This window comes from Ascidia mentula, chromosome 2, assembly GCF_947561715.1.
Source record: "Ascidia mentula chromosome 2, kaAscMent1.1, whole genome shotgun sequence".
Classification (NCBI taxonomy): domain Eukaryota; kingdom Metazoa; phylum Chordata; class Ascidiacea; order Phlebobranchia; family Ascidiidae; genus Ascidia; species Ascidia mentula.
In genome coordinates, this window is record NC_138567.1 from 10,632,815 (window position 1) to 10,655,872 (window position 23,058).

The window sequence follows — 23,058 nt, forward strand, 5'->3', positions numbered from 1 at the left end:
TTTTTCACAAAGTTCAAGGTAACGTGGTCGACCAAAAACTCAGAAACAGCACCCACAAATTTGTGTTTCATGGTTTATTTCAATTAAACTCATGTCAGATAGAGTATGAGCGTGTACAGCAAGCAGATTAGACAAAACGTCACGTCTCTTCCAAAATCAATCTCCTCAAATCGTGAATTAATCGAACTTGATGATTCCGCGCCCCCTCATGGTTCCTGCCTTCAGTTTACGCAAAGCATCCGAAACTTGCTCGAGCTTGTAGAAGTTAAGGGGAGGTGGAATAAGCTGAAATTCGACGGAAGAACAGCATTTTTATTGTAGTACAGTTTTGTGGATTTTAGTTAGACCAGTGGTTTTTACAACCCCGTTTCATCGATATTGAAATTTGAAATCCCCCACAGTTTGTAAACATTATGTTCATACATTAGGAAAAGAAAAGCTCTCACAATTAGTAAAAGTTTTATTTTAGTGAGTGGCATACTGACGATCAGCAAAATACCCCAAATACACTCGGGGTTTTATCTTTATATAACTTGTGGAATTAGCAAACGTTTTAGACTATAATATCATAACTGTGCAATTCCATTTTAAACACAATCCCCCTCTGGCGGAGAATTACCTCCTGATGCGAACCTTCGTGTTAAACCATACCTTCTGAGTGTCGACGAGTTTGATCAATTCCTGCAGATGGTGCAGTTTGCCGACAAAGACGCCGGTCACCCGGTTGGACCACAACACCATGCTTGGAAGCGAGTATTGCCCACAACCTCCGAACAAACCAATCATGGCCAGCATGCCGTTCTGGTGATAGGAGTTTTGTTTTAAATACGGATGAACTGTTGTGTGATCCATACAGCAATTCATCTTTGCTGATCACCGGTCAACGTTTCGGGAAAATGCAGTATGTATTAAATTATGATAACCTCCGTCTACACGTTTTTGTTGTTGTTATGTTTCTTTTAAAATTTTGTGTTCTTTAAAATGAATCTATATTTAGGTCTCGGGGAACGCATGACTTTGAAAACTCTCAGGTTATTTTAGCGTCTCCCTGCCCACACCTGCCTTAACCTTTCATTTCCCCAAGTAAAGTTTTTGAGAAGGGTTTCCGATCCCTACATGCCTTAGCCGCTTGACGTGCCAATATTCCAGAACAGCACAGTAAACTATAACTATCTTACTTACTGGTCTCAGGCATTTGAAAACCCTCTTGCTTGTTTCAGAGGTGTTGACGTAATCCATGATGGCGTCAAATCCGCCCTCGCCTCCTTTGGACTTGGTGAGACTTATCAGATCTTCTTCGTTCATTCCCTTCTTCCACATAACCGTGTCGTCACAACCACGCTCTCTCGCAACCTCCAATTTGGTTTCCTATAAGGTATGAGCGTCACACGATTATACTTATGGTTTAGAAATCAAATATATAGAATATGACACCGAGCGCCCAAATGCATCAAGGTTTTGATGCAGTAATCTGTGTACAAATCAAAACCATCTGGATGTCAAAATGCAGTGTTTCACAAAGTTTTTTGTAGTCACGAACCACTTTTGTAAAACCATCTGCGGACCCCTGCTTAAAGTTTATCTGAACTAAGTTGTGCATTTCCTTGTAAAAGACGGGTGTAACGTAACAGGTTGGAAGGACACTTCCTTTGTAATGTTTTCATTCAATGACCCCCTGGACCCATTCCACAGATCTCTTGGTGGTTCAAGAACCCCAGGTTTGGAATCGTTGCTGCAGCAGTAGGTTTGGTGTCGATGAAATAACCGTTGAAAATTGGGTTTCGTTCCGTGTGAATGCTACCCGGTGTCGGCCTGCAATTACCGCTCTGTTCAATGACAACCTTTAACCGTCGCAAATATTAATATCGCCCTTCACCCCGCGGTGAACTTTGAGCATGTTTCGATCACGTAGCTGTAGGCAAATATTTGGTTTCGAGCGAAAAGAGAGTGCAAGACTTACGGCAAGGTCAGCGACGACAATTTTGGTGCACTTTGGCAAAACGGCTTTTGCGATCTGCAATGCCCAGAGCCCAAGACCACCTGCACCGACGATGAGCACGCTTGCCTTTCCTACAATGAAATAATAACGATTAGTTATATAATATATAACTTATTATGGGATACATATAAAACAGGAGCATGCATTTGAATAAGTAGGAGAGACTGATGATGCTTGTAGCCGATATATATTTTTTCTAAATATCAACCAACTGAGCTGTCTGCAATGTGTTGACCTAATAGAGAAATACAGGAGTATGCAAAATAATATTCTGCAATATCTCTTTGCCATAGTGCAAATCTACACTGATGAGATAAAACATAGGTGACAGTGGCCATATATGCAGCTCACTTAGAACATACTATGGCTCTGTTTATGTATGTTGTTTACTGAGGCGAGGAAGTGCGACGACTGCAACCACTACAGTGTTATGGCGCTCAAACGCCGCTAAGCTATGCTGCATTTGAAATGTTTGCCGCAATGTTCGCCGCAGTGTATATTCCGCTACAAAGCTGTCGTTGTACGCTTATCGATTGCCGAGGCAGTTAGACACTTTGAGTACGCTGTTATTGCCGTGTCAAAGGCAAGAACAAAACCACAAAACTTGTACCTTCAAACCCGACGAACTCCTCTACGACTGGCTTGATGGTTGTAACGGCATTGTAAGTTGTGATTCCGGAGCAAGGGAGCATGCAGCCAACTTCAAACGGAATCGAATCTGGCAGCTTGAGGGCGTGCTTCGCTTCTGGTACCACGACGAAATTAGCGTAGCTACAACAGCATTTAATGTTTGTTACAACATTTTGGACGTTTACTATTAGAAAACTAAGCAGTCAAAAAGTTTGTGTCAAATTTATTGGCAATTGGGCAGTGGGTTCATGTGCTTATAGTAACTCTGTACGCATTATATCATTTTGCTTTCAGCAGGTCTTGTTGAGGATTTTCTATACCTTAATGCCCGTTTGGCAGTCATTACGTCTATTGAGCATTATCGTAACAACACCACATATATTTATTGCAAAGCTAAAGCTAATTTTAAATCATTTTCGGGTGATTTACGAGCTTAAAATATCGACTTTCCTATTTAAGTGAAATATGTCTCTTATTGTGCGAATAAGAAAGTAGTGATGCCTTGATAAGCGAAATCGATTGAAGGTAATAGCCTAGCAGACGTTGTTTTGAAGCTTGTTTGCTTCTCAGCGACCAATGAGGAAAGGGTTTATCCAAAACGTTGCACCGTTAAGAACTAAAACCTCTTGAAACCTGATCTACCGTAAATGTTGTTGGGGGTGTATATGTTAATTACACATATGTGATGTACCATGATTAACATATTGTCCCCATACGATAAGACCACGAACCTATTTGGAATTAGCGATTGTTGGTTCTTATCGTACATTAAAGTCAAAAACGTTGGTAAAGTGTTAAAACTACATGCATTCTTTCGATTCAAAAAAGTGTATGAATTATTGGCAAACATATGTGGCCCATACCCTCCAGGAATTCCAAATCCGTAGCAGCGCAGCCGTTCCTTGCACATATTCGAGCAATCCTTATCACAGTAGCCGCAATGTCCACACGCCGCCCACGAATACACGGCCACCCGATCACCAATCGCGTGGTTTAAACCTGAGAAAATCAAATATACGTGCCGGGTTTTGTATTGTTGCATAAACTCGTATTGCATACGCGATTCACAGGATGAAATTGTGCTTGATTTTAATTACACTTTTTTCATTAAAAAAAGTACGGGTCTTTTGGCGCCAAACAAAGCAAGAAAATGCCCAAGGAATAGTTTTGTTTTTTACAGTGATTTACATCGTTTTGATATGAAAGATTTAATCATAGTGTACGTCCCTCGATCGTCCGTTGGTTATAGGGTTAGGTAAATCGTCTAATCGTGTTGGTTGTACAAAATATTGGTTTTAATATCTCACTACGGCTCGCTTTTGTCTCACGAGTGTTTGATCAATTTTATCGTCACAAACCTTATCGCCTTAAAGCAAACTTAACAAAACCTTACGTGTTTGAACTAACCTGTGGGTTGATTGGATCCAATAGAGTAGATTGTGCCTGCGATCTCATGGCCCGGCGTCACAGGAAGCTTGTAGTAATCAACGTCTGTAAATTTGAAAGATGTTCCGTCCCCCATACCAACCTCATCTTCCCATTGATGCAAGTCGGAGTGACAAATGCCACTGAAGGTGGTCTGTGAAAATATTCGCAGACATTGAGAATTCGAAATTAAAGAGTATTGGTACCTTTGTTTACACGCGTTTCGAGCAGAAACAAATGCTGGATTGGCCCAAATATAACAATAACAAAAACTCGCTTTTAACCGATGACACAACAACACTAATTTTCGACTCTTATGGTTGATGGCTCTTTCGGTGTTTAAATCGAAATTTTACAACATAAAATATTTCAAAAAGCCGTCAGCTCTACCTTGACCACCAAACCCCCCTTGGGTGGGCTCGGGATGTCGACCTCGCTGAGGACCAAGTCCTTGTTGGCTTCCACGATCTGCGCTCGTTTCATTTTGTAGCGTTACTTTCACGTTCGAACTAACGTTAAAAACTACTTGTGGCCTACATACAAAATAATGCATAACGCTCTTCATTCTATTTTAATGAGGCTTATTTCGTTTTAGGTGCTGATAAACTGGAGTTAACTCAGCTACGACCGTAAACAAGTGATCGCAGACGACTACAGGCTTTTGTGCTCATTATCTCGTACGGAGCACCGGTACACTACTCTTGCGCAAAGCTAACGAGCGTTTAAATAAAGAATGATCCGTTTTTACTTCCGCCGCGTACGTGAGCTTTGCACCGAAGCTGATGTCTGGCTTAATATGTAACTGGGATAAACATCTATTGATTTGGCAAATAAGGTGAAGGTTTCCGAATGCTTGTGAAGAATTCTGTCGTGCCCAAACCACAATCTTCCTGCTGCGACATTACTCTCAGAGGACCAGACTTTTTAAACCAAAGGTGATCTTTGTATGTCTGTTGTCTTTTGACTCAGCTATTTTCTCGTTCATTTTTTTCTCACTTTTAATCCCGCTGGCTATTCTTTGTGGTGTATATCCTAAAAGACTGCATTGCAGCGCAGCGATCCATGTAACACAGTCGAGAATGTGTTTCGGGGCTAAACCTAAAAAATTGTTGGTGTCCATAGTGAAAAACCGCATAGATGAAATCTGACTAAGCTTCTCGGCAAAGGTTGTTCCGGATCGCAATCCAACCGAAAAGCAACATTTCGTGGAGCTCCACATTACCCAAGTGCAACATTATTTAACTGCTGAATAAACCTTGCAAAGCGTGCATTATAATCTTGTACGTAATATTTGCCTTGGCTACTGTTGTTATGCGTCACATTGGGTCAGCATTTCGCCAAATCATTATTATGCACCAGATTATTTGTTTAACAATAAGCTTTTAGTGACTATTTGTTGTGAGTGTTGGGTTACGTTAGCTCGTTACAAAGTTGCAACGTGGTGTGGTTTGGAAGGGAACAGTACACCCAACACGCACGTGAAGCAGTGCGGAGACCCACAGAAACTTTAGTGTGCTCAAAAACCGTTTGCAAATTTTGATCAATTCACAAATCATTTAAAACGGGAGTATTGACCGTATATTTAAATGTTGCTATTATGTTAAACCATGAAGCACAAAATACAAACTAGACAAAAATAGAAATGTTCTGCAAAAAAGCAGATGAATATGAGCAACAGATATGGCATAGAACATGAGGTGGGCCTTATTCAAAACTGCGTCGATTTCAGCTGATGGTCTGCGCTTGCTTGCATTTCGTTCAAAAAAAATGTTTGCAATATAGGGTCCCTCAAATCTGACATATTTTTCCACCACACCCGCTCAAATCTTTTAAATACATGGATATTTTTTTATTTCTCAACATATTTCTCTTTCCGTTCTATTACCCCAGTACGACCTTTTCGTAACTTATTTTGCAATTTTACGGTTTATATCGGGCATGTCATACTAAAATCTGCATTGCATAGACCCCCAACTATTTTTATGCAAAAGAGCACCTTTAAATTTCAAATAGCGGAAACACAAACCCCTGCCAGCACCGTTATAACCTCCAGGACAGCGTGAACTCAATCTTATGTAAATATGGGTCAACTTTAGTTGAACCGGGGCGCAAAGAAGTGTTTGCTGTCGTCCGATGCTGGACGTTTAGATTATAACATAAATATTTTAGAACACACAATCAAAACACACTCTGAACATCAACCATTGCGGGGAATCCTACGCCCGACACAAACATCAGGATATATGGTTTGAGATGGTTGCTGTTTTTATTGTGCATCTAAAATATGGAGAATATATTTGTCACGAGGCCAATAAGATAAATTGTTGTTATTGTACGTCTCTGAACAATTATGAAGGTCACTATCTTGCCTAATAATAAAATATTCTCAATTTCATAAAGCATCAAAAACCAAAAAGTGTGTTTGTTTTTTGGTCTATGATCAAATCTGACCACTGTCACACTCATTGACTGCTTGTTGTGATATTAAACGATTTGAATTCCTAAAAGATAAATTTAAATTTGAACTGTAGTCACCTCATTCACCCCAGACTTACCCTCTCCGCAAACTGCCCTTTATTTTGCTGCACGTTACTGCCTGGGTATTCGTCAATCCAATTTACTTGCGCCTGCGGTTGCTAATTGTTCATTTACATTTCAGGCATTGATGCTCCTGGCGCCATATAAAATTAGTCCAAACGTTGAATATTCCGAAAGTCACTAGCGAGACACACTCTTCCGCCTGTTCCACTGATGATAAACACAGCAGTTTTTGAAACGTTTACTGGTATGGTTGTGCATGCTTGTCAACTTTTCAAACAATGCCAGACAAAGCCTGTATGCCATGTTGGGGTAAAAAAGTGTTTTTCGGCATGTCAAGAAAGCAAGATTACATTCATAGGACGACCACTTATAGGCCTACATGTTTTGAATTACATCATGTTTACTTGGAAAAATGATCAATTGTCGGTTGATTGTATGTTCAACTATGTATTCTTAGATGGTCGATTGGGGTTCTGATCAAATTTCAGCAATACGGCCACATTTTTGTGGTTTTTACTTTGGACATCATAACAAAAAAGAGAATAAACAGAGATCTTGATGTAATGATCGAAACGTGGCAGTAAAAAGAGCTCCAAAGTTGAAAATTCATTTGTTGACCCGCAATTCCACGATATAGCCTACTGCCGTGAAAAGTACCCGAGCTTATACCCAAATCGTTGGAAAATCCTGTAGCCTACTTGCGAAAGGAACCGCACGCCGAGTGGTCACGTCACGATTCCTGACAGCTTGAATGATATTTCATGTGCTATTGCCCCAATGTTGATATTGTGCCGACTTTAATTTCGGTTATTTGTGAAATAAACAAAAAAACGTCATGAAGAGCGTTGCCTTAGATATTGCAACGTTCCATTGATTTCGGCCTGCTGCTGTGACTAAAACTAAGTCCGCTTGCGTGTTCTCTTGCTGCATACTACTGAATTTGGACTCCGTGAGCAGACTTATTTATTAATTTAAAGACACGTTGCAACATCAGGCGGCGCAACTTTAATTTGTACCAAGCGCGCTATTGACTGAGCGAGTAAAGTGCGAACGGGTATTTAACAGGTTACACTAAAAAAGGTCTGTCGTCGAGCCGTATGACAGAAGACTGTGCGAGTTCTGCAGAAAAGCCTAACACCGTCCGCTGCCCTCAGTCCGTCCGTGTTCCAAATGTGTGAAGAATTAAGTTTGGAAACATGCGTGTGGTGCTACAATATCACTTAATCTTAAATTGTATACCATTGGCCTAGTCGCGTGATGCTATTCATTGACATTCTTTACATAAAGTGTGAAAAGTTACACGTCGTGATTGTGTCGTTTCCGTTTTGACGTAAACTGCAATGACGCAACAGCGAAGTTCACGGTCGAATGCGTCTCAAGCATGGCAACAAAGGCGATCGATCAGCTGATCGTTTTTGTTTTTCTTTCGAAATCGTGAGTCGCTTGTGTTCTTCGTAAGCGAAATGCACAACAATTTAATAAAGGCCGAAGGTCGCTTTTAGTCGAGATGGGACAAAGGTTGCAGAAACCTACTAAAATCTTTGAATGGTAAGGGGCATGATTTTGTGTTTGTTTTCGTTCGTTCGACGGGCGCCTAATTTTTAGCTGTGTTCGTCTTATGTTACAAAAATATTTGTGCCTGTTTCAAAAGTATGGTTTTGTTTTTAAAAAATGTCTTTTCCATAATAATTTGTACAGTTCTGACATTATTTTATATTTTTTGGTATTGCATAAGGTAAAATAACTTATACTTTTTGCAGATAAACAGTTTTGCAATCATGCTGCTCTTTCGGATTATCAAATATTCCATACTGTTTGCGTTTCTTTATTTGCTGTTTCTTGCCATAACATTGTACAAGCCGCACCATGTTGTGAAGTCAGAATGGAAGCCTAGCACACCACCATATCCTACAAACAAAGCAACTAACTTATTTTGGTTTGTGCAGGTAATGTACCAATATTGAAATGTTCATCTTGTTCCGCATATTGATGGTAGTTTTTTAAAAGTTTTGCTATATTTTAGGTTTCGGATATCCACATAAGTCGATTTTATGATAAAAAACGTGGGCCTGATTTTCAATCATTTTGTTCAAAAACACTGGATGCGATTGATCCAGAAGTGGTTTTGGTAACTGGAGACCTGACCGATGCCAAGCACAGAAACTTGTACGACTCTGAACAGTTTCTCGATGAATGGGAAACTTATAACAAGATTTTACAAGATTCTGGAGTATTGGAAAAGTATGTCTGGTTGGACATACGAGGCAATCATGGTAATGTAACATTTTAACATTCCAACTAGATATCCCTTGCAGAGTAGAAATAAAAGTATCTTTATCTGTTGTTTGCAGATGTATTTAACATACTATCAGAGAAGTCTTCCTCCAACTTTTATGCCAGTTTATCTGGAAGTAAGGGAAAACTCTCAAGCACCACTTGGGATCTACATAAGCCTTATGGAAAGTATTCATTTATACCTGTTGATGCTGCAATAATGCCAGGACCACGCAGGCCATTTAACTTTATGGGTATGGCAGTTTTTTAGTATGATTTACATGAAGCAATGATTGAGACAATACTGTATTCAATATAATCAAAAGCTGAGATATCACCTAATTATATGGATGTTTGTATATGTTTGAAGGTCATTTGTCTGCATCTTCCATCGAAAAACTTCAAAAAGAAGGAGAGGCAAGTAAAAAAAGCAATGTCACTGTGTGGTATGGACACTATACCACCCCGACTATTTCTTCATCATCTGCTATTGGTTTAAGAAGTGTACTGGGTAAATTTGGTGCAGTTTACCTCTGTGGCCATATGCATGACATTGGTGGCCTTTTTCCTCAACTACAAGCAATGCATCCAAGTGGTAAGGCTTACTATCCCATGAAGAGCACAAATTGATTTGAGTTTTTTTTTAACCTAAACTATTTTTAGGTTTTCTTGAGTTAGAGGTGAAAGACTGGAAGTGGAATAGATATTACAGGGTTCTAGCTGTTGATCATGATCTTATATCGTATGTCGATGTAAAGTTTGATCAGTGGCCCGTTGTCTTGATCACAAACCCGAAAGAAGCAAGAGACATGATACCAAAGCATGAGCCTATTGGAAGAATAAAAAAGTCTACCCATATTAGGTATACACAATCACACCACATAGTTTTGGACAAAAAATGCTGACACACTTAACATGGAACATGACACACTTAACATTTCTGTGTATATGTTGCAGATTTTTGGCCTTCAGTTTGTACCCAATCACAAAAACTTCTGTAACAATCAATGGCATTTATTTAGATGAACCAGCAAAGCACATTAAAGGGCCGTTGTTTGCATGCAAGTAAGTCACGGTATTATGCAACATACTGGACTTTGTGCAAACTGTTTGCATTTAGTTGAACGCCTTATTTGGATTAGATCATGGGTTGGTTTATACACTTCCTCTTTGCTTTACATGTGAATTATTTGGTTGCTGCTATTTGCAACTTTCACATTTTTCAAATTTTACTCTAAAACTTAACTATGCGTTATTAAAATGACCTTGCAAGTTATTTCTGAGCCAACTTAATGTAAACAGTATTTACATGGGTGTAACTCATGTTATTTGATATTAAAACAGTGTATTACATGCAGATGGAATCCAGCTTTGTACACAAGTGGTGTGCACGAGCTAAACGTAACTGTTGAAGATGAATTCGGTTCTGTGAAATCAACAATATCCCATTTTAGTTTAAATGATGAATGGCCTGTCGATTTCAAGTTTTATGCCACGTTTATTCTCCTAACAGATTTCTGCAGCATTGTAAGCATTTACAAATAAGCTTGATCCTATAATAATAGCAGCATTAAATTTTTTTGTGATGGTAAAGTTGGTGTGTGTTTGTTTTCACAGGCCAAAATTGGATTTGCCGTACTTATTGCATCATCTATTGTGACAATTATCTTGGTCAAACTATATGGTGTCAGACTTACAAGTGACAGAAATGTTATCCCAATTTGGTTATTCCGACTTCAGATTCTCATTTCAGATGATATTACATTTTACTCACTATTAGTTTTTTTGTTAAACCTTGCACTTGGTAAGTTATTACTAGGAAATGACCAAATTCTTTTGCAAGTGCCTTAAATACAGGCTTTCATTGTATTAGATCTTTTCAGTAACATTGTCTGTAACTAAAAGGAATAAATCTGTAAATGGTAGACCTGACAAATACACGAGGAGGTGTAACATCCAGATCTGACTTCTAAAACTTTTCAGGGCCACATTTCATTGGTGAAATAATCACAGGACATGTTGGGGCATGTTTTGTCTATGGTCTATTAATAGATGGACAATTGGTTGTTGAGAATTTCCTTTACATATGCACAGTGTCTGCGGTAAGAATGTTTGTAGTCTGTCATGTACAATTTATTCAGTCAAATTCTCCACTACATACTGGAAAAAAGTTTAATTTAGCTTTTTATTTTTAAATGTACATAAAGAATGCTATTGCCACATCATAAATGTGTAATTTTTTTGTTAACATGTACAAGTTTTTGTGATACCCTAAAACAGTGGTTCTCAAACTGTGGTACGCGAGAGCTTTTCAAGTGGTATGCGATTTAGTCTGCTCTATACAATTTGCCGCACTTTGCAGAAGCCAAAACCGCTGCAAATACATGATGTCGGTTTTCTTTATTTTGTATTTGTGACGCAATAGTATCAACGTGAAATTGTTGCAATGTTGAAGTAATTCTGACATCGTGTATTCAACTGTGCAACAATTTCACGTTAATACTATTGTGTCACTAATGCACAATAAAGAAAACCAAGCAACTGGTGATATTGGCTAAATTGTTATTCATTGGTGTTATGTCATAACAGTTATGATATAGTAATACGGTGGTACGCAGTGTATTAAAAAACAAATGAGCGTTACGTGATTGGAAAAAGTTTGAGAAACACTGCCCTAAAAGAAGAGTAACCAAATAGTTTCGGCATATTAACATTGACCTTAAATTCAAATTATTTTTCAGTTTGTCTTTCACTATGCCACGGCCATACTATACTTATCCTATGTCGCAGAAATAAGATGGATTCACAGCTGCAAGTTTGTGGATTCGTTTACTACAGGAAAAACATGGCTTTGTCACATTTTATTTGTTCATGTTTTGTTGTGTCAATGTTACACATGTGTAGAAGTGTATTTAAGCTATGGTTTAATGGCAATGGTTGTCAGTCCATCAAAGCTCTGGTGGACGATCTGTTTTATAGCTTTAACCATACGTACTTGGTTAATTGAACATAGAATTGTAAAACGGTTTTAGTTTCATATCCTGTAATGTGCACTTCATTCTTCAAGCTGTCCAAGTGTTTTACAACATGGTATGCTTGATCCTGTGTAGTTTTGTGTAGAGTCCATTTGTTTTATGTCACTTTTAAGATGAACAATACAGAACTTATCAATGAAGACTTTAGCATTTTAAAAAATCAAGAGGGCAGTATAGAAGTGTAAATGGGTCTCACGAATTAAGAAAAGAATGCGGCACATGTAGGTTTTCACTGTGGAAACTGATCTATCGACAAAAACAATGTATTTGCTCCTTCACACTTCATCTTCATTCAAAAGCATATTAGGTATTCCATTTGAAATAGGAAACTTCCTTCCACTCTCTGGACACTTTAAATGTCCAGCAATAACTTCTATTTCCATGAGAGCATGATGAGCTTTTTGCAAAAAGTCCTGGTCTTTTTCAAAGTCTTCTGCAATTTCCTCCGGTAAACAATCCTTCTTACCAACCTAATCAACACCAGTATGTTTTGTACATAATTTAATAACTGTGGTTTGTTACAATACACATGCATACCATTTCCACAGCTTTAACAAGTGCTGGCCATTCAATCCTTGACATAATTTTTGTGATAAATTCTGGATTAAAATCCACCTCCTTTTCCTCCACTTCAGTCGCCTGAAAATGTCCAATTAAATAAAATCAAATCTTGTTTATTTTGCGAAAAAAAAGCAACTACGCAAAGAACAATATAAAAGGAAATGAAATGGCATAGGCACCGATAAAACCATAAAGGTTATCTAGTCAGGCGCCCATTTATTCAGTAAACCTGAATAACTGCTAAACTACACACTAACTTCCTATAGAAGTTATCACAACATTAACCGTTTTTCACTTACCTCAATTATTAAAGGGTATCCATTTGTGACGCCTTTCACATGTGATGTTAACATATTATGGGTAATTAAACGCATTTTTAACAGCTTTGAAAAACGCATGCGTACAGTTTAAAGTTCTGCAAAGAAAACAGTTTTGGTGTGAACTGTTCTGGCCTTTCGCTCACACAACACAAGAAAAGCGGAAAGAGCTGTAAGATTTTATTAATCGTTCCCCACAATCGTGGTTAAAAGCAATCATGTTTTTGTAAGGTAGTGTTAACCTTTTTACTAGTCTTAGAAAGGATGGAAAATAGCACCCAGCTAGCTAATTGAGCGATATATATACTGTGTTGCTTAGGACGAATAGATAATAAACAACCAAAGTGAGAAGCACGTGGTTTCAAGTAGTGACGTATTGTTTACAACTTTGTTCTAAATGAAACCGATGAAACCATAGCGTACTGAACATTTGCATTTCTAATGCCGAATTTCCCCAATTTTGGACTTTTTGGAATAGTCCGGATTTGAAAAATATTGTTTTTCCTTTTTAACTACTTTCATACAATAAATAAATTTTATTGATTATATTATAGTCTGTAAGTCGGGTAACAAAACCTATTCTAAAAATTATTCAAAGACTGAATAGTGTCCTATTAAGATCATTTGTGCTGCTGTTGAAGAATATAATGCGGTAATATCAGACCATCAAAGAAATTTACCTTGTTCTAAAAACATATATCAAGGGAGTTTTTACAATGGCAGGAAAACTTGGCTCAGAAAACTTGCAACAAGGTAAAGTTATTTTTCAGCCAATACGTAGTCATAATCTTCTGGAATGTCTCACGAATCTTAAATGCAGTCTGCTGTCCAGTTATGGTTCAAAGGCAAGGACCAAGCTCTGTTGTCAACAGGATAGCAATGATTTGACAGTTAGCAGTAGTTCCACTGTATTGGCAGATGCATATTTATCTGTGTACAGCAGCCCAACTTTGAAACTAATTCACTCTGCAGTGAAATCACATATGGATGTGCATCATGATTTTGGACTTTTCTGCCATACGCTTTGTATGTCATTGATATGTACAGCATTACGAGAAGATTTTTCTGCAATGGTTTGTGCTGCCATAAATCGACGCTTGTTGCAGGATGTCATATACCATCTACAAAACTGTAGTCCGCCTGTGATCAAAACAATTGACATTGATAACATGCACCAACTGCTTAAAATAGCCCAAGGGGTACTTCATTCAAAGCCTGCTTTGCAGATAAATTCTGAGGATTCTGAGCAAATGTGTATTATGTTACTGAGGGCTGTTCTTGGATCGATATCCGATAGACGGGGATTGACTGAGTGGCCTGTTTTGCATTTTCAACAAGCAAAAAGTATGTGTGACAGCAACATTTATTCTGGTGTTATTTTAAGTTTGCCTCACTACACAGGTGGATCTTTAAAGGATGCATTTAACCACTTTAGACCATCTAATAACATGAAAACTTTAATTTTGAATCTTTCAATATCACCAGAAGACTTGCTTGACAATATATATGTCGGTAACATGGCATCGAAAAATACAAAAGTAGTTGAAGAAGTCATTCAATCATTTGGTCATCTTGTTTTAAAGCATAAAGTTTCAGTTGTTTTAAATCAGAAAGTGGTATGTGACCACCTGAAGTTGTATCTTCAAAGCCATGGGGTATTAGTTCTAGACAGAATCGGAAAGCAGCCCATGAATTATCTTGAAAAAATAACTATTGGCAAGATAATGGGGCACCTTGCAGATGATGTAGAGACGTGTCTGGGCACTCTGGACAAGGTTAGCATGGTTGAAATTGGGAAAAAGTGGTATGTGCAAATGCAGCATGATTCTGTTACATTATCCTCTGTAGTCATTTGCTATAGTACCTCTATAACCAGCAAAGATTTACAGCATGTGGTGAAGGGTACCATTCATGCTCTTAACCAGGCATTAAAAAGTAAAAAAGTATGTCTAGGAGGTGGCAAAACTGAGATGTATTTAGCAGGTTATCTGCTTGATCTGTACAAAAACAACTCTCCTCCAGCAGGAATTCATTGTTCACCTGGACAGTTTCAAACTTGTCTCAATGGCTTTTGCAAAGCATTGCATGATTTGGGACGTCATTTAAACACAAATGAGATTGTATTTGATTGCTACGATGCAAAACTCAATGCCTTGGTGGTTGCAGTTCAAACTGCGTCACTAGTTATGGAAATACAATTTCAGATAACAGAAATATGATGATGTTTGACAGCTGTGGAACACTTAAAGGTAAGTAATCTAATGTTGCGGCTTGTACAAGTTGGTTTCTTTTTCACTGTTTCCTACATTTACAGGTTTTTGGTATTAGCTAAAGATGTGTGAAGAGCAAGGACCGGCAGATAAGTAAGTGACTGAAAATTCCGTAAACATGTGAAATGCTGTGCTATGCATTTCCTTTAGATGTTGGTTAAAACTGACAAATGGTTTAAAAACTCAATAATTGGTAGTTTTGCATACTTGAACTTCAACCAGTGATGTCAATGTAAAACAAACAAAAAAACTCATTGCTAAAGTTTCTTTTCTTAATTTTTATTTAAACGCGCTACAAGCCGCATTACGCATCCCCGCATTCATTAATAAACGGAGTGATGTACTCCGAGTGACGAATTCCCGTCGAATAGTGAGGTGCTCGTGGTCGGTTGATATTCACGCTTTCCGGGTAGTGGGCTCCGGGCCCAGGCTTCTGCGTCTTGTCGCCGGGCATATAACGCCGTGCCAACATCGAATAACAGGGTGGTCGTTTTCTGTAGCTGTTCGGGTCTACTATGCTGTATCGCGCTGAGCCAGGCGTTTTCGCCAGATCCTCGTCAAAACTGCCAGTACGCGAGCGACCAGTCATGGAGTAACTTGGATTCGAAACCTTGTTGATAACTTTGCTTCCAAGTAGACTGGGCAGACCGTAACTGTTAGGCGAGGGATAGGAGTCACATTGTCTGTACCGGGTGCGCGAGCCCATGGAGTATTTGGGTGCGTGTCTTTCACCTTGCGGGTGCACCTTCTCGTTCTGGTACTTGCCGGGTCCGGGGGTCTTGAAAACGTTTGGATCCCTTGGCCTACCCAGAATGGAGTAGTGAGGTGTTCCATCCTTGCCAACTCTGGTATAGCGTGGTTCGATGTAGTACACTGGTCCCGGGCTGCACTTGTTATCGCGGATAAACGAGTTGCCAAGCCTCTTGCCGAACGAATACGCTGGCTTTTGGTGCTTAGTGAAGTCGTGTCCGATGTAGCCGCATGTTGAAGGTAGCTTGTATCTACCGGAGCCGGGCCCCCGGAGTTTGGCCGCGATGATCGGGCTGTGCGCGTCTTCGTTTTCTTCCTCCGAAGGCATGTTTCCACTATCAGCAAGCACAATTGTTTGCAAAAACAGCTGATGAACAGATTGTTAACTTTGCTCTTGTGACGTCATTGTTGGTGTTTATCGGAAACAATGGGCTGTTTGTAGTGAAATGCCAACGCCACAAATGCGGCAATTAAAATAATGTTCCTTGATCAATGCGCATAAAATCTACACATCCTATTATGTTTCATTCTGGCATACCTGAGCAACAACGCTTGGCGATATGTGACAGCTTCGATTGTCAAATCAAGGCATTAATACACCAGTGTGAATGAAATTTTTACAGAGGTGATTGAAAAATTTGTTGGCATCTATTTTCTGTCCAAAAAACACCGGTTATCGTCGGGGTGTCATACCGTCCGTTGGTCATAATTTCTAAGATCTGTCCTTATTTACGTCATACGACAGCCGACAGTTTTTTGTTATGTTTGACATCACCTGCGTGAAAAAGGATTTTTGATTTGCGCAGTTTGAAACATCAACTACTGCCTTTTTTTATCAGAAACAAATGTCGTATTTCATTACTTTGGAGCATAGTCACGCCGCAAGATGGCGCTCTGATTACGCGTTTACCATCCTTCTTTTCTTTGTTTCGGATCGGCTGGGAAAACAAAGCTGTGGTTTATCCACTGTGGACTACTGTTGTTACCGCTTCGTATCTGCAATCAGAAACGTTCTCAACGAATTAATACGCCCATTAGTGAAGTGGCAGAAAATTCTAAAAAGCATTGTGGCTGTTTACATGAACTGAGGGGCGATTTGTTTTGTACTAAAATAATTCTTGAAATTGTTTATTACCGTTTGCAGCTTTTAGTCGCAAAAAATTTGCAGGCTTTGTGGGGAGCACTGCAAAGCCCTCTGGTTAAAAGTTTGTGAAAGTCGAGCAATTAATTGCAATATAATGCGCAGCAATCAGGTCGATAGCAATCATACGGTGCAGCTTAATGCAATCGAACATTCCAATCGATAACTTGATCATAAACTGACAGATTCAATCTCCGTTTGTTGTTTGGGCGACGAAAGTGAAATGAACTTTACAAAAGTATAAATTGTATGGTGGGGTTGCCATTGTTCATTATTTGTGGAGAGCGCGGTTTTTTCGTCCGGCTTAACAATATCACACTTTCTTTGAATTTGAATGCTTTGCGTTGCGGCAGGTAGTCAACTACAATGTCTCCTCAGTCAGTGAAAAGTTTTAGTCCCCTGTTGCTAGCATATTTGAAAAATCGGTTATAATTAGCTTTGTTTTCAACTGAATTACGAAAGACCTAGTAGTGCCAAGCGGTAAACGAACTTGAAAAGGTTTAGAGACAAGACAAGTAAAATGATACGACGAAATAATTTGAGGCTCTTTCATTTGTGCTGTATTTTGCATTGAAGGCATTGCTCTCTGCCCAAATGTTGGAACGTAAACGCCTTTTTGGTGAACTCGTGCAAGGTTTTAACGCAAGTTTCTCCACGTTTAACAAATCAATTACCTGTAGTCTGGGACGCCATTCTTATTTGCCACAAGTTGATTCTTGCTTTCAACAATTTTCCATGCCCACCGAAGTTGGTAAGTGTTTGTGTGGTCGGGTGCCGGTGTATATGGTAAAGTGCACGCTGCTGTGAGTTGTTTACATGGCAGTCCTTTTAGTGAACTTTCGAAGTTTTCGCGAAGCGAAGCATTAGGGAGTGGTTTATCTTTAACCGCAAGGTTACCTCTCTGACGCGCAATGATTTCTCTTTCAATAATAAACGATGAGTATCATAACAACTAAAGTAAGCATGGGTTGATCGAACAACAGGAAAGAGTAATAATGGTCGTGTTACCTTGGATATTGGAATTGTTTTCGTTCCATAATTTTGGCAAGTGTTTAACGTTGTCGATCATACAATATCCACTTCTCATATTTTCTCAATTTCCTATGGTTGTAAAAACTTAACATTCTGTTTAAAATTATGACAGTTTTTTTTTAATTTTTTGCATACACACTTTTTTTAAAGCGATTTGATGGCAATGGTGCAAATGATACATAAAAAGTTCTGTTTCATTACAGGGATATACAACAGCACGTGAAAAAATCAGCCCGACACATTTTACCATCAGTTTAGCTGTAAAACTGAGAAAGTCGCCGCAATGGCAACTGAACCAGAACCAGACGCGAAGAACGACACCGCCCCGCTAAGTGGGGAAACCGCAACGGAGGAACAGCAGCCAGGAGAAACAGTGAAACGGCAAAGATCCCGGCGCTTTACGCACATTCTGGAAGTTCGGGACAAAAAGAGTCGACTTCGTGCAGCCATCCCCTATCTTCCTGAACCTGTGGCTTGGCTCATCCTGGTGTTCAACTTGCTCCTGCCCGGCGTAGGTAGGTGTCAGTAAAGGTTAAGGGGAATATTGGAGAAGATGCGTCATTACCGTTTGGCTTGTTAAATTGACTATGTACAGGGATTGTATAATGTTACCCTTGAGTTGTGACAATGTTCCAAACCCTAACTATTGCATGTTTTGAAGTTAACGAATCTTATTGTTAAAACCATAGCAAATGTCATCCCGGCACTGCTGTTGTAATATCGGCGCTTACTTTTGAGTTACAGTTCCAGTCAGCCGCCGTCTCGCGTGTGTAAGATTCTAACAATCGATATGTGTCGGGCGGGCGTGTCACCAAACACTGGGCGGGGTCGGCCATTCTCGTCATTGCATTGCTTATAGGTTGTGCTGTAAATAATGCATGCTCCGTTTTGGCACCGAGGCCCGGATTTTCCCAGCGGATTCGCCGCAGCCTCGCAAAGGCTAATGCTATAAGTACCCCCGGATAAACGGACAAGGCATGGTACAACTGCGCACGTAAGAGGTCGCGGTCCGTCGGGAAATCTGGCTTGTCACATTATGGGCTCAATTTCCACGCAACGTCATACCTTTTTGACGGTATTCGGGGTTTGCTATTTAAAACAGACCCTTTGCTGAAGGTTTTTTGGACGTCCTAATTCGCACATCAAGGCCTTTTAACCAACCATAGTTGTAGCAATGGCGTTTAACTTTTTCAAACCGTTGATATTACAAAATATGGGAATGTCCAACTACAAAAAGTGACCTACATGGTCAGTCACAAGTAGACTATTTCCTTCGCCCACCATTTTTTGACGTTTAAACATTCAATTGTGACAGCTATAACTTGGATAAAAAAACACCCGTTTTCCCTATACGTAAACCGCGTCGTCACTTTTCTCAGGCACTCTTTTCATGGGTGTAGCCGCATTGCTGGGCGCCCCTACCTGCTCCAAGAAACCGAACCGATGCATCGACTTTCTTCTCAACATCGTGTGCGGGTTACTGCAAACTATCACCACGTTGGTAATCGTTGGACTCGTGTGGAGCGTATTCTGGGGGATGCATGCCGTTACACAGTCACGTGAGTATTATTATCCCCGTATAGCTTAGGTATACCATACACTGCATAAGAACAGAAGCCGGTTGTATCATTGTATTACGTATTATGTAGGTGAATACCGTTCCAATATTTTTGAAACGCCGTTTTCTACATTGGTATTTGATGTTTACGTCTGCAAACGAATTTGCGCCAATGCGTTTGTTAATTAATGACATTAGCGCACATACACGCGTTTAGATGTCCGCCTACGAAAGCAACTGTAGGTGCATTGTGATCAATTTTTATTGGATTAATGCGCGTTTGATTAGTTGTTATTGGATTTTCTGATACGTTTTAGTCGCCCTGACCCATAGCATATGTTAGGGTTGAAATTATAGCTCATTTCCAATATTAGTAAAATACCGCCAAGACTTAGAAACAAAATGTTCGTTCATATGTGATAGTAATGTATAACAAGCATTCAATGTGGATCTTAAACTTGTTTTTGACCTCTACTGCTTTGTTTTTGACCTCTACTGGGTCGATGGCCTTGAATGTATTTCCCCCATGGAACAAAATATGAAAAAATGTCTCGCGGCCGACAACCACAATTCTGTATAGTGAAGGGGGTCGTGTGTCGCATCCAGTTGAGCTGGAACAAAACATTTTTACCAGCCTGTGGTTTCTTTGTGCTTGAACTTATAATGCGACGTTGTTTGGAAAACAAGCACTGGCTCGTCGATGGTTGTGCGCGGAAGATCGTCGTGTCATGATGATAATATGTATTTGAAATTGTTTTGTTTGGAAAGACAAATTTAATTGAAAAAAGCCAGTGCTTGTTATTATGAAAAAAGATATCAACATTCCTTTCAAGCAGTAGGAAAAACAAACCTACTGTTGAATCCTTTGGACTTTGAACGCATCTTCAATCTTTGAAATTTGAACTATGATTGGTTCTGAACAATGGTTTATTATTTGTAGACATATCAAGGGAACCCATGTATGTGTGTGATGATTGATGTTAGTTTAAGGTTTTTATATTTCACATTAGTCTGATTAGCAAATTTTCACTGTAGCCGTGTAGTGCGTTGTTAACGTTTTCAGTTTGTAGAAATATGTCTACGTGTGTCCGATGCATTTTTTTCCGGGAATACGAAATACTTGCCCATCACTATGTATTGAAAAAAATCGAATGACTCTTCTTGCAAAACGAAACGCGTTTCAAAAGGTTGTAGTGAATGAACCACTATGGTAATAAGTTACTACACAATGTTCTCGCCTCGCTACAGTTTTGGGTGAAGCATTCCCCGACCACAAGTGCGGTAATTGTGCTTGGACCAAAACTTGTTGTTGGTCTTTTACGAAAAGTATTTCCCTGAGGAACTTATTGCCGAGGGTTTGGGATGCCTGTCCAAAATTATGTCAATTGCAGTATTGAACGTCATGCATTGCGAATGCATACTGTACGCTATACTACTCCACTCTGTCAACTACATATCACGACCCGTTCAACTGACGTCAACCATCACTTTCGATTGCCATAACGCAGCTGTCAATCGCGCGGTAATGTTCCAAGGTTTTGTGGTTGCCCTTTTAATGGGTTGTTGGTTGGTGGCCTGTCTGCGGTGTAACGCTTTTTGTAGGTAAACCTGCAGCATCGGAAAACTCCTGAAACATTTCGCATTGGCTGAGAATTATAAGGTTGGGGTTTTGGATATCATTCCGCCATTGTAGAATTTTCCTGATATATTTTCGCCACCTACGAATTATACATGAAAACGACACTGATGAAAAAATCATTTTCTTCTTGCTGTAAGTTCCACAAATGTGTAACGATATTTTTGCCATCCCCTCAAATCTTTAAATACACAAAACCGTTAATCACACACTTATACCCTTATCGATTGTTTCCTATAAGCTTACCCACTCTTGAGTTATACCCATAAGTGTTTGTTGTGTTCGGACTCGAAGTGACCAACACCACACCGCTGGCTTTCCCAGCAAGACTTAAGTGGGTCACATCGACTTAACCCCTGCAACCGAAGGTCGTGGCGCGTCCTTCCGCAACCGCACTTATCTTTGCGCATTCCACTTCAGCACAGTGTTCCATACCTACTCGTCTTCCAGGTCCGCTTTAATGCCTAATTAAACGGATTTTGAAATGAAAATATGACGATTATGCAGTTTTATTGAGCAATTGTGCAGGTTAATTTGTTGTGTGTTGGTCGTTCGCGAACGTCTGTTGTGTGTGCAACCTTGGATGTATGTAATTTAAATGGGGTAATCATTTTATTTCGCGTATTGGCGAGCGAGTTTGGAGATGGGCAACCGTTAACACAAGCAATTGCATCATACCAGAACGAATAGAAACCCCCTACTGTGTCTTATGCAGGGTCACACAAATACAACTTGTCTGACTCGAAACAGACTCTTACGATTCTGTTAGAACCTTGAAATTCATAAATATGGTACTTTTGGAAACTAGCATGCCTGTTTGAATAGTACATGTGAGATTGCTTGTGGTGTGCGCCCCCTTCTAATCCAGCTGTAATTTTGTAGAAGAAAAACCGCGACCCAGATTAACCGACAAAACTGAAGAGGGAGCAGAGAAACATATCTACAATCCCACGCCTGCTTAAGGTTCATCACGACCTCAAGTCTGTTTCCATTCACTGCAACGAATAACGCCGCAAACGACGCTACGTTTATTACAACTTATTGACGATACACAATTGTGTTTTACCTTGCGCACTTTTAAAGGCTCCGCCAGTCGCAACGATACAGCGTTGAATCCTTTACCGCTGTTCAGTTAACAATTATCTCTTTTCTACTTCTTGGTTTTTACGAGAAAGCTTGATTGCAACAACCAAGTCTGTTATCTGCACTAACATTTTCAATTTTACACCTAATAATCACGGGTGCTTTGTTGCTCTCATTTTTATGCAACAATGCCTGCAACGTGCCCTGTTTATTCAGTTCTTTGGTCGATATTTTTTTTATGTCAACGTGCCGTTAAAAAAGTTTCGTTTTTAGACGTTTTTGGTGAGTGTACGGTGTTGTTGGTGCGTGTAGCATGTTACCTGTTTTAAACCACCAACGTTCCTCCGTTGTTCGTTTGCTGCCTAATGTCAAACGCTTGTCTCTTGCATGGGTGTGCGATCGTTCAACAATACACAAAACGTGGCTCCGCGGCCACCCATGGCCTTGGATTCCCGCCTTCGCGTGTATATAGGCTTCAATGCATATTGTGCATATGCTTCAGTATGCTGTCGATAGTCACGGCGCCTGCCCTGTATAAAATCTTCAGCTGCTGCCGGCCAATTAGGAGTCCCTGGGGTAAGGCTCGTTGCAGAGTGATACTGAAATAGCGCCCTGGCATGACCTCCCAACCCAATGCTGTCCGGCCAGTTAAGCGCTGTGAGAGGTTTTGGAATGCTATTCAACCCCATTTGGGCACAATTCCAACATACTATACGAGATACGACGGTAATTCGTCTGTGTCCGGACGTCAAATGGAATCAAATGTCTGAAGTTTTGCGAGCGGTTGAAAGAAACAATTTTGAGTT

At 39.7% G+C, this 23,058-nt stretch overlaps 5 protein-coding genes across 9 annotated transcripts; 2 read left to right on the forward strand and 3 right to left on the reverse strand.

Annotated features, from left to right (window-relative positions):
• Positions 1-65: 65 nt before the first annotated feature.
• LOC145889510 (6-hydroxyhexanoate dehydrogenase-like) lies at positions 66-4,583 on the reverse strand. The gene is made up of 8 exons (XM_082980474.1): positions 4,445-4,583; positions 4,037-4,208; positions 3,493-3,628; positions 2,610-2,770; positions 1,961-2,070; positions 1,183-1,368; positions 652-801; positions 66-285 (listed from the first exon to the last, which is right to left on the reverse strand). The coding sequence occupies exons 1-8, from the start codon at positions 4,535-4,537 to the stop codon at positions 178-180; spliced, it is 1,116 nt and encodes a 371-aa protein (XP_082836600.1). The 5' UTR covers positions 4,538-4,583; the 3' UTR covers positions 66-177.
• A 3,386-nt stretch (positions 4,584-7,969) lies between these two features.
• Positions 7,970-11,901, forward strand: LOC145888391 (transmembrane protein 62-like). 2 transcript variants are annotated; one of them, XM_082979128.1, is made up of 11 exons: positions 7,970-8,143; positions 8,356-8,541; positions 8,619-8,868; positions 8,947-9,123; positions 9,240-9,464; positions 9,533-9,731; positions 9,827-9,934; positions 10,228-10,396; positions 10,487-10,673; positions 10,853-10,971; positions 11,611-11,901. In XM_082979128.1, the coding sequence occupies exons 1-11, from the start codon at positions 8,141-8,143 to the stop codon at positions 11,899-11,901; spliced, it is 1,914 nt and encodes a 637-aa protein (XP_082835254.1). In that variant the 5' UTR covers positions 7,970-8,140. The 2 variants fall into 2 exon arrangements, with proteins under 2 accessions (XP_082835254.1, XP_082835255.1); XM_082979129.1 differs by lacking the exon at positions 7,970-8,143 and having other exon boundaries at positions 8,362-8,541.
• A 278-nt stretch (positions 11,902-12,179) lies between these two features.
• Positions 12,180-12,917, reverse strand: LOC145888392 (multifunctional methyltransferase subunit TRM112-like protein). The gene is made up of 3 exons (XM_082979130.1): positions 12,765-12,917; positions 12,442-12,543; positions 12,180-12,374 (listed from the first exon to the last, which is right to left on the reverse strand). The coding sequence occupies exons 1-3, from the start codon at positions 12,861-12,863 to the stop codon at positions 12,180-12,182; spliced, it is 396 nt and encodes a 131-aa protein (XP_082835256.1). The 5' UTR covers positions 12,864-12,917.
• A 427-nt stretch (positions 12,918-13,344) lies between these two features.
• LOC145890618 (protein stum homolog) lies at positions 13,345-22,694 on the forward strand. Of its 4 annotated transcripts, none has more exons than XR_014399568.1 (4): positions 13,345-14,126; positions 14,184-15,031; positions 15,097-15,145; positions 18,179-18,256. XR_014399568.1 is itself a non-coding variant. In XM_082981734.1 (4 exons), the coding sequence occupies exons 2-4, from the start codon at positions 18,259-18,261 to the stop codon at positions 22,129-22,131; spliced, it is 492 nt and encodes a 163-aa protein (XP_082837860.1). In that variant the 5' UTR covers positions 15,092-15,145; positions 18,179-18,258; the 3' UTR covers positions 22,132-22,694. The 4 variants fall into 4 exon arrangements, 2 of the variants coding, with proteins under 2 accessions (XP_082837860.1, XP_082837859.1); XM_082981734.1 differs by lacking the exons at positions 13,345-14,126; positions 14,184-15,031 and adding exons at positions 19,355-19,534; positions 22,052-22,694 and having other exon boundaries at positions 15,092-15,145; positions 18,179-18,490; XM_082981733.1 differs by lacking the exons at positions 13,345-14,126; positions 14,184-15,031; positions 15,097-15,145 and adding exons at positions 17,106-17,694; positions 19,355-19,534; positions 22,052-22,694 and having other exon boundaries at positions 18,179-18,490.
• Positions 14,223-16,132, reverse strand: LOC145890619 (ciliary microtubule associated protein 1A-like). The gene is made up of 2 exons (XM_082981735.1): positions 15,385-16,132; positions 14,223-14,271 (listed from the first exon to the last, which is right to left on the reverse strand). Exons 1-2 carry the CDS (start codon positions 16,128-16,130, stop codon positions 14,223-14,225), a joined length of 795 nt encoding a protein of 264 aa, XP_082837861.1. The 5' UTR covers positions 16,131-16,132.
• Positions 22,695-23,058: the final 364 nt, after the last annotated feature.